Genomic DNA, 11,200 nt, shown 5'->3' on the forward strand with positions numbered 1-11,200 from the left:
ACCTTCCGATTCCCAGACCCTTTCATTAATACTCAATCTGAGTTCCCAGAAGTTCTCACATAAAAACGGGAGGGGCGAACTGTAGGGGGACCGAACGGGACTCCTAATCGCTTAAATAAATAAAAATAGTTTAAAACAAATAGCTCACCCTAACCTACTAATTGTTCCCACTCACACAAATATACTGATATAGAAAGTTGAAAATGTAAAAAAAGAAGAAAATAAAGTACAATATTATTATTATATTATATCTGCCTAACATTGGTTTCTATGTATTATGATTTACAGTGGTGGGTCAAGGACATTTCTTTAGATAGACTGCTGCTGCTGTGAACCTATTAAAAATACATTAATAATATAACTGAAGAGAGTGTGGATAATCCTTTCATTGTATGGATCAAGGACGTTGTCAGGAACTGGTGTTAGGATCCAAACACAGGAACTCAAGAACCCAAGATCAAACGCAGAGACGTTTACTTGACGAACGACACAGGATAAAAACGGTACAAATTACACACACAGAGTACATTCACAACGTAACTTACAACACTCCAGTAACTAACAACCCCAACATTGTAGTGAAGGGAATGCTCCTTTGCAGCAGTGCATGTAAACAGCTTGGCATACAATAATTATTTGAAATGTGTGTGGTTTTCTGGAAATAAACAGAATGTAGAGAAATGTAAGTGCATTGATAAAAGTACAATGTACCAATAATAACACATATCAAACCAGTCAAATGGTGTAGCTTGAATTAGGCAGAATGCAACATGACTTGACAAATAAACATACAATAAACTCCAGACATCAAATGCAGCAGTTATTCTCAATAACCATTAAGGGCTTGTGAAAGAACGACAGTGCATAAAGTAACCCAACTATAATTATCTCTTAACGTCAGCCATTGCTGACAGGCAGGCATGCACACATGCAACACATGGAGCTAAGACAATAGATATTAGCAACAGGTATTAGCTTAGCACTTTACAAACTTCATGAACATGTGTCAACAAACTGAATTAACATCTTAAAAGACGACTGAATACTCTGAATTGTCGTAGGAATGTTTCTGAGAACGTCTGTGGCTTCTAGAATTTCTCACTGAAATCCCACCAGATCGTGGTAAACTCTCACGGGATTTGACCCGCTCTTTCAGAATAAAAGGCACTTGGATACTTTTAGCTTGGCAATCAGTGTCAACAGTTAGACCTCTGTAAATGCAATATCAGAACGAAATAATACATAGAATTTAGTGCTTAAATCTATAACTTTGGGGCCTTTTCTACAAACATAGAACCTCACACACAGCACTGTAAAATGCACGCTAACCTACACACATACACACAATCAGCTAATCACAACACACTGCATGAAAGAAAAAGAAAAAACTGTAACACATGGCAGACAAATGACATGTTCCCTTAACCTCCTGGACTGGGTCCTGATGATTTGAACCCTGTTGTGGGGTCAGTGAAGTGCCACCATCACAAACCATAGGTTGTAGTGATGCGCACAGGTCTGGTTGTTTCATAACCTGTTCCGCCCGTCCCGCACGGGAGCCCAACCCGCCCCAACCCGTCCGAGAGAGAGAGAGAGGGGGACAGAGGGAGGGAGAGAGAGAGTGCACGCACACGCACGCACAAGAAAGAGGAAGAGTGTTTTGGTGGGGTTTTTTTCTTACGTAGGTTGACCCGCTTCGCCCGCCCCACGATAACTGCGTCGTAATCTATAACCTGTCCGCGGCCCGCGCATCACTAATAGATTGTATGTTCTCCAGGGGTCTGTCCTCCTGCTGGCTGGCCTCTGTCCTTCCATACGACCTTGCTCTTCTTCCAAGCACGCCTACCACATGACAGAATCAAAACATAAAATGTTCAAAGATTGTATTTGTCTTTGTATTAGTCGATCTACAACAAGTATCTGTATCACGCTGTGGTCAATATACTGACGATATGGGGGATTATCTATCTATTGATATTACAAATGCATAGTTTATCTTGGTTCAGCTTGAAATTCAAGACAAATGCATTTCTTTAGGTGGTTATATATCAGACTCACTATTTGTATCGCCCCCTTCTGCTTCTGAATTAAACCACTTGAACCCTAGCATCCCTATTCTAGGCAAGTCACAATAGGCAAACATTTGCATATTTGCATAAGTGATAAACTTACCAAGTAGATCGCTGTGATATCTGATGACAACCAGTGCTACTGCTGATGATAATAGTAGAGATAGTAGAAATCCAACCACAAACCCCACAGAGAAACCTTCTGTCCAACCTGAATTCACAGAAAATAATTCCTCTGAAACACACACAAACACACGCACGCGCACACACACACACACACACACACACACACACACACACACACACACACACACACACACACACACACACACACACACACACACACACACACACACACACACACACACACACACACACACACACACACACAGCCAATGAACACATTTAGATAAACACATTTATTGTTCCATTTCCACTCTCCTCTTTCCATGTTACAACAAAGCTAAAACTGTTAACTGTTAACTGTTAACCTGATTACAAGAAACCCCAATAATGTCATAAATTAATTAATGAATTAAGTTACATATTTATGTATACTGTAAGTTAATGCTATATTATCTAAAGGAATTATCTGGCAATGTCAGTATTTTAAACAATAGCCGACGACCTACAAGCTCACAGATTGGCTATTTCCGAATAAACTGTTCCTCATTTTGATGGGGACTCCTGAAACCCCCTAAAGGACCCCTGGGGGTCCCCGGATCCCACTTTGAGAACCTGGTACACACGACACTCAGTGATAAAACTTCAATTCTGTTTTAAACTCAGGGGGAGCAGTACATTTGATCCTGAAGTCTATGAAAGGGACACAACACTTATTTTAAAAACCCACTCAATTCCTCCTGAAGAATAAAACAAATAAAAGTAATTAGCAACGCTTACCAGGAATACGAATGTCTTTCTCTCTGGTTTGGCTGATGTTGTGTTGTTGAACTCTACAGGTGAAGGTGTTGCAGTGAGTCTTCTTCACAGTGACGTTGCGTCTGACCGTGTAGAGACCGTCAGCACCTCTGACCGTCTCTGAGGGTCCAGCAGGGAGAAGCTGTCCTCCACCGTCCAGCCAGGACAGCTCAGGTTGTGGATACCAGCCTTTAGAGTCACACTGGAGAACCACTCCATCAGCCTCTTCATTCTTACCAACCAAGAGGATTTCAGGAGAGGGGGCAGAACCTGTTGGAGTACAAGGAAGATTCCACAGGCTTGGTTTCAGAACGATGGAAAGAAAATGCACGTCGTTATCAAACCTGTGTTAAGTGATGAAAGTTATTTGTGTGATTTAACCACTTAAACCCTCTATACTTAGTAAAACAGATCTGAGTTGGCTGGCTCTGTACTTGGGCCGCTTTTTCCCCTCTACGCCAAATCTCTTTGCCAAAAATAGCCGATCTACAAGCTCAAAACACGTCGCAACACATTGTGTTGCAAGCTTGTAGATCGTCTATTTTCAGCTAATGTTCCCACCAGAATATGGATGCTGGGGTTCAAGTGGTTAAGGCATGAATAGGGCAAGGTTGTGGTTTTGCCACGAGTCCAGTTAAAATAATCATATTGGGAAGAACATATTATGACCAAATAAATCAAATCACAACAGTAATTTAGCATATCATGTGAATACAGCCATGTGACAAAGTCAACAAACAGAAATAATGTTCTCTGCTTTGAATAATCAACTTTCAAATTGTGTACAGTGACTCACAACATGAAACCAAAAATCAAGTTTAATTACAATCATTACCACTCCTGTCCCTGTGTGATTTGTCAGTCGCTGTAGTCATTGTTGTCATTTTATTATTTGTAATAATTCATTGATTGATTCGCCCTCCACCAACACCACTGAATTAGATAAATACTGGGGCTTACACGGTCTCAGGGTTATTGTTCCACTGTTGACTTACTTCCTGTAAGCTTATTCCTTATTATTATTGTTCCACTGTACTGTACAAATAAGAGCACTACTACAAACATGAAGTGAGATGCACTACTAGAGAGAGAGAGAGAGAGAGAGAGAGAAGGAAAGAATTACAGAGCACAGACATAAACAACATAAAACATGCAATTTGAACCAATGAAAAGTGAGAGACCAAGAGCTTGTGACTAAATAATAACTACGCTAGATCCATTGGAACACAGGTTCTTTTTTTTTTTCATTTCCTGAAAAGTAACGGTTTGGGACGTTGATGTGGTTAAAGAATGTGAGTAAAATGCAATTGTAGTCAAATCTAACATTGATTCCTGGTTGTCCAGAAACCTTCCCAACCTCCTCACCTACGACCAGCTGGATATGAGACTCCTTGCCGAGGGAGGGGATGTAACACCTGTAGTTGCCCTCATCCGAGAGTCTCACCCGGTTCAGTCTCAGTGAGACGTTCCCGTGTTTCAGCTCCTCCCCGAACAGGTAGGTCCTTCGTGCGTACGCCGGATTCTTCTGGTCCACCAACTCGCTGCGGTGGCGATAGACGTACACGTACGCCACGGGGCTCACGTCAGCTCGCGACCACTCCAAGATCAGGTCGCTGACGTCAGTGAGGGGTTTTAGCAGGCGGGGCAGAACGACGTCTTCACCGACCAATGAAAACACACGCTGGGTGGCTCCTGGAAAATGCACATTACAAACAGCAGTACTACTTTTATTTCATTTATTTTTAATTTAATTTATAAAAGTTGAAGTTGGTTATCTGTTTGTCAATATGGAGATGAAATCTAATATAGAGGGCAGATCTAATATAGAGGGGAAGGTTATTCCAAAGTCTAGGGGCGGCCACCGCAAAGGCGTGTCAGTCACCCTTGGTTTTCTGTCAGGTTCATGGTAAAACCAGAAGCGACTGGTCAGCTGACCTCATAGCTCTGACAGGGTGATGATGATCATAGATTGCTGACATCATTAACTAGTAATCATTTTCTCCATAGAAAAGTAATCGATAGACTACTCTCCAAGAAAATTATCGATAGTTTCTTACCAATATGCAGCTGAATGAAAGACTCCAGTCCCAGAGAGGGAATGAAGCATCTGTATTCGGCCTGATCAGAGGCGTTCACAGTGGAGATGAACAGCGACACGTCACCTAGAACAGTCACCATTATGACATGTTACCTCATGATTAAAGGAGGAGTTCACCCAAAAAAGTATGTATTTTCTATCAATTGCACACCCTATGAAGCCTTGAATCCATGGATTATTTTTTGTTTGTGTCGCATTCCTAAGCTAATAATTTGATTCCCGTCTCCTACCGGCTAATGTATCCGGTAGGAGACACAAAGTAGATTATTTGTGTCTCCTACCGGAAATACACACGGTCATCAAATTATTGTCTTAGGAATGCCACAAAAACAAAAATAAATCCATGAAATCAAGGCTTCATGGGGTGTATAATTGATAGAAAGTAAGTAATTCTTTGGGTGAACTCCTCCTTTAATTGTCATTAAAATACTTTGCCATTGAACGTGAATTGGAAAATAATAATTACATTTCTGTTTGGCTTTTAGGCTTTGTAAAAAAAAATGCAGGGGGAGGATATGATAAATAACTTAAATATACAAAGAAATGACCTCAATCACCTTATGTCTAACCTCAGGTACATACCACACCAGATAGATATACTAGGTGTAATACATGTTGATGTTTTTATTTATTTATCTTTCCCCCTCTTCCCTTAATCCCCCTGCCCCCCCCTCTTTTGCTTACCTTTCTCTTATTATGTAAATAACAAAACTATGGAGCATGAAAACAAATTTCACCCACTGTTTTACACCTGTAAACCTGTGATGTGACAATAAAGTTGTTTAAAGTTACTTAAATACAAAATAGCGGAAATAGCCGATCTACAAGCTGACAACGTGTCGCATCTGATCTGCTATATCTGCGATTTTTTAACATGTATGAACATTATTCAACATGGATACGATTATGTCAAATAATTGCAATTATCTTAAATCATTGTGATTAGGTGATGATGTAATAATTGTGACAGGCAGTAACAGACAGACAGTCACCTCTTTTCAGTTCTGCTTTCAGTAACGTCGTCCTTCCTTCGTACAGGCCGTTCTTCTCGTCGGCCAGCTCGCGGCCGTCGCGTTCCACGTGGACGAAGCGTGGGTTCAGGTCCGCTCTGGACCACTCCAGTGTGATATCTGTTGCGTCGGTGGGAGGGTCTAGGTGACACGGTAGCATGACGTCATCGCCAACCGATGCTCTTATTGTCTGGGACAAAGCGCTCACCTTGAACTGATCTTTGAAGGAAAATAGAAAAACAAAATACATGCAGTGCTGGGTTAAGTTGTGATAACAATAGTAATAATAATATAATTATTATTTTGTATTTATTTGGGAGATGCAAATTGAATGTAGTGTGATGTTCAGTAGTAGTAGTAGTATTAAAGACATATTAGTACTTTTAGCGACAGCAGAAGTGCCAGTAGTCATAATAGGTTAGTAGAATAATAATATAGTAGTAGTAGCAGCATTAGTAGTAGCAGTAGTAATAGCAGTAGTAGTAGCAGAAGTAGAAGCAGTAGTAGAAGCAGTAGTAGTAGCAGTAGTAGCAGTAGTAATAGTAGTAGTAAAAAGTAGTTGCAGTAGGCTTTACCATTTGAACCCCAACCTATTCTGGGGAGAACATTTGCCAGAATTAGCCGATCTACAAGTTCACAACGCATCGCACATGCGCCTCTATTGTCATTGTGCCTACAACACAATGCGATACCAGTCAAATCATGAAAAGTGCAGTTATTACACCCCGTCTTTGTTAATTAGAGCCAGAGTGCTGATATGTATTAGTTAGGCCGATATATCGCCATTATTTAACTTTTTTGATGACATCTTGTTGACATATAGATGGAGCACTTAGTTCTTAGTTCTATCCCTTAGGACATATCTAGAAATGAATGGCTGGCAACATCTTGGGGGCATGATTGTGTGTCGGCTGGGGCCACAAGTCTCTGCCGTTACATCCGGGACCCGGGCAATGGACCCTGCTGAACTGCTTATGTCGGGGTCGGCTGCTTCAAATGTAGGTCTATGAAGAAGTGGGGCCTGGCAGACAGCGCAGCATGTGAGTGCAGGGAGCTTGAGCAGACTGCCAAACACATAATCACCACCCGTTCCCTGTATAGACCACCTTCAGAGGCCGGACTCTTCCAAGTGGGACCAGAGGCAAAGGCGTGGCTGCATGCCATTGAGCTGGACATTTGATGACGAGACACGAAAGAAGAAAGATCTAGTCAATTACCTGCATTGAACGGGATCAATAGAAGGCAAATGACAGCAGTGTAGATGGCATTGGTTGCCAGGGAACATGAATTAGTAAATACACCAATGTCTCCCAACGGGAAGACGAAACCACATCCCATGGTGTCAGCTGAGCAGGTATGAGGACAGTTTTGGGCGCGGTCGCGGATCAATAATACATTTTAAAGATTATTTCTTGGACGTTTTACTTCTGTTCAGTTAAGAACGGAACTGATATCCAGGACATCTGGCCAATTTGTTGTAAAAAATTAAATAAGAAATCTCCATCTACGTCCAAAACTGTCCCTGTGTCATAGATGAGTTGGTCTATTTTCTCAGATGTGGGTATGCATCATATCTAGTTTAGCAGCAGTCCATGTGTCTCATATTGTTTACATCCAAGCCACATACAGTCTCTCAGCTGGCAGCAGGCACATGCATGCTGGATCTCTGAAAAATAAAACAAATCAAATGGAATCACACAAATGACTATCTATTCTAGAACACCTCGTATAAGAGTTTCAGCCCATTACTTCATTCAAATCTGGTTGTGCAATTATATGTCTAAGCAGTCTTCCGTCGTATGACTTATACCTAGCCTGGTAAACCCCCCTCCCTCCGAAAATCTCAATTGCATTTGAAATAAATTACAAATGAGATTTCCGGAGGGAGGGTTTACCAGGCTAACTTATACCTACTTGGTCAACAGTATTAAACTGTATATCGTTATTTTTATTATTGTACGTACATTTAATATTCAATAAGTAGTTACAAATCTAACACTTAAGCCATTTTTTTTTCAAAAATAGCTGATCTACAATCACACAATGTGTCACATCTCACGACATGTTGTGAACTTGTAGATCGTCTGTTTCCGCTATTTTGTATGTATTAAGTGGTTAATGGACCTCAGGGAAACAACTGTTCAATCAAGTGTCCACATAGCTTGTTGAATGAGATCCTCACTGAAGTCAGAAGGGCTTCCATCTTAAACTGAAAACCCTATTGTCTATTGTGACCAAAAGGTGGCGCTATAGGATAATTTACAATGAATTTACACGAACAAAATTATTAAAACGTGGTTGATTTCTAAAACAAAATTGTGTTGTTCTGTAGGCCATGCAGTTACATTTCAGCTTGAACTTGAAATAACTCAATGGAGCAACCATGCTGCCATACAATAGATCACTATTCACTACAGTATGCGTAAAACAGGAATCAGGATACAATATCATACAATATCTGTACAGTATATCTATATTACACAATAAGACATGAAGTGCCTGTACATGCTTAAATGGCAAAAGAAAAAACGCACAGCTAGTGGGACAGTTTACACTATAGTTCAGTAACAAACTTTGTATAATGTATTTGTCATGTGAGGGTGTCATCATCATGTCAGGTGTTTATATAGGCCTGGCCTACCGCATTTCTCTTAAATGATTTCATTTTGTTCTAATGCCAGATCATTAGTTATCCTTTTATCCAACTGGTGGTGTAAAGTAACTAAGTACATTGTAGCCTAAGTACTGTACTTAAGTACAATGTTGAGGTATTTTTTACTTTACTGGAGTATCTCCAGTTTTCAGAAATTTTACTTCTACTCCACTACATCTCAGAGGCAAATATTGTAGCCTACTTTTACTCCACTACAATTATTTGAAAACTTTAGTACTTTTACTTCGTATATAGATTTAGATTATTTAGATTATTAAAAAACATACATTAACCACTTCAGCCCCATATAAACTTTGGCTATTTGAAAATAGCCGATCTACAGCTCACATGAATGCATCTCGATGCGACGCGTTGTGACCTTTTATTGAACCGTATAGGCTACTTCCCTGTGCTTGAGTATTTCTACATTGCAGTATTGATACTTTTACTTAAGTACAAAACTTGAGTAGCCTACCTTTTTTCCACCACTGTCAACCTACCTATTCTATGATATTCTACTGTAATTGTCTTTGTTTCCAAACTTCCTGAAATAGTTAGATGTTTGCTATACAGCTAGGAGTTCTCCTTAGCTCCTTCTAAGACCAGAGCTACTATGTAAGCTACTCCGCAGCTCGGAAAAATAGATATTAAAATACAGGCAGGTAATGTGCAGCATCTTACCTCCACATAGCAACAAAACATATTACATCCTGATCCATATGGTTAATGATTAACTAAGTCCGTTAAGGCGTTGACTGATTGCTGTTATCATAACGGCGTTTCCTAAACCTCTAAACCTTGACAATAAATTAAAATAAAAGTGTAACATGCAGCATGCACACGTTATAAAAACCTACCTCATATGGTCTGGGGTAATAATAAAGATGCTTTACAGTGTGTTAATCGTGTATAATAATATGACTATACATTTCCTCGCCTCCTCTCAGACTCTTCCAGATGGAAGTCCCCCAGCCGTCCAAATGAAAGTGGGAGGAGCATTTTAGTTTGACTTTAGTTTTCAATCTTAATCATTTTGTTGGCCTCCATATTGTCCCAAACATCTATAGTTGAAATCATGTTAGTTTAGGAGAGTCTTGTTCTAATTTATTGAGTCTCTAGTGTCTCCTAACCTCGCATCACCAGTCTTTCCACCTCGGAGGAAAAAGTGTCTCCCACCCTCACTACTATCCCTCTCTCCCTTTTGTTTAGCCTCTCCCTCTGCTGTGTAGCTCTCAGAGATGAGGTTCCGCTGCGTAGGCTGCCGGCAGAGTGCGACACCGGCGAATATTGGCAAATATTGTTGATTCTTACCCCTTTCCGCACATCGTATCCAAAAGGTAAAGGCATACCCCCCTGCTCTAGGATGTATCACATTGTAGCGGTCAAGAAAGTTTAACCAACGGGTTGAAACAAGCGTTTTTAGTCAGCCTGTGCCATGTTTTCCCAATGCAACCTTAACGGGAGCAGTACTGCGCATGCGGACGGGGGTTGACTGACTAAATAAGCGATTTAAACGTTTGTTTCAACCCGTTGTAATTTTTTTCTTGACCGCTACAATGTCAAACATCTGAGAGCAGGGGGGCTAACCTTTACTTTTTTAATACGATGTGCGGAAAAAGGTAAGAATCAACAATATTGGGGCACCGTTTGCCAGTGTCGCACTCTGCCTGCAGCCTGCGCAGTGGAACCTCATCTCGGAGCTATACTAACCTCGCATCACCAGTCTTTCCACCTCGGAGGAATAGAGCTATACAGCGGAGGGAGAGGTTACGATTGGAGTTACCTTGTCCTGCTTCTTATAACTGCTGCGCCTGCTTGCCTTGCCGTGTACCTGTAACAGGCTGCATGTACTGACATGTGCCCGCGTGCGTGCGTGCGTGCGAGAGAGAGAGAGAGAGAGAGAGAGAGAGAGAGAGAGAGAGAGAGAGAGAGAGAGAGAGAGAGAGAGAGACAGACAGACAGACAGACAGACAGACAGACAGACAGACAGACAGATAGACAGATAGACAGACAGTGCGTGTGTGTGCGGACTGTGCGCGCACTCGTGGGTGTGAAAGAGAGCGAGAAAGACTGATGTGAAGGGGATTTCCTCACTAAACCAGAAGGAGGAGTTTCTGTGACAACAACGTGCTGCTGCTGCTGCTGTTGATGTTGAACCTTTGTGTGTGTGTGTGTGTGTGTGTGTGTGTGTGTGTGTGTGTGTGTGTGTGTGTGTGTGTGTGTGTGTCTGCGAGTGTGTGTGTGCGTGCGTGCGTGCATGAGAGAGAAACAGATAGGCTGGACCAGCCTGGCTGGAGTTTCTTCAGTAACAAGTGCTTGCCTGATAGCCAGGCCCTAGCTGTCACATCAGGCCCACTACACAGCACTGTGTGACAGGGATGTCATGGTACTGTTCATTATGTCTCCATGGTACTGGTCATTGTGTCTGGTCATTATGTCTCCATGTCAT

At 41.3% G+C, this 11,200-nt stretch overlaps 1 protein-coding gene across 3 annotated transcripts; it reads right to left on the reverse strand.

Annotated features, from left to right (window-relative positions):
- Positions 1–457: 457 nt before the first annotated feature.
- LOC308106150 (butyrophilin subfamily 3 member A2-like) lies at positions 458–10,556 on the reverse strand. Of its 3 annotated transcripts, none has more exons than XM_080457201.1 (8): positions 10,535–10,556; positions 7,316–7,764; positions 6,081–6,317; positions 5,048–5,152; positions 4,356–4,682; positions 2,973–3,260; positions 2,173–2,304; positions 458–1,842 (listed from the first exon to the last, which is right to left on the reverse strand). In XM_080457201.1, exons 2-8 carry the CDS (start codon positions 7,434–7,436, stop codon positions 1,727–1,729), a joined length of 1,326 nt encoding a protein of 441 aa, XP_080313327.1. In that variant the 5' UTR covers positions 7,437–7,764; positions 10,535–10,556; the 3' UTR covers positions 458–1,726. The 3 variants fall into 3 exon arrangements, with proteins under 3 accessions (XP_080313327.1, XP_080313326.1, XP_080313328.1); XM_080457200.1 differs by lacking the exon at positions 10,535–10,556 and adding an exon at positions 9,609–9,723; XM_080457202.1 differs by lacking the exon at positions 10,535–10,556 and adding an exon at positions 9,609–9,708 and having other exon boundaries at positions 7,726–7,764.
- Between the last annotated feature and the right edge of the window lie 644 nt (positions 10,557–11,200).

The sequence above is a fragment of the Gymnoscopelus braueri genome (genome assembly GCF_963280865.1).
Source record: "Gymnoscopelus braueri genome assembly, chromosome: 18".
Taxonomy (NCBI): Eukaryota; Metazoa; Chordata; class Actinopteri; order Myctophiformes; family Myctophidae; genus Gymnoscopelus; species Gymnoscopelus braueri.

Coding starts and splice junctions, on each gene's coding strand:
- LOC308106150 (XM_080457201.1), bottom strand. CDS start 7,436: ATGGGATGTGGTTTCGTCTTCCCGTTGGGAGACATTGGTGTATTTACT. Junction 6,318..7,315: donor ATTGATCCCGTTCAATGCAG/GTAATTGACTAG, acceptor TTTCCTTCAAAG/ATCAGTTCAAGGTGAGCGCT. Junction 1,843..2,172: donor ATATCACAGCGATCTACTTG/GTAAGTTTATCA, acceptor GTCATGTGGTAG/GCGTGCTTGGAAGAAGAGCA.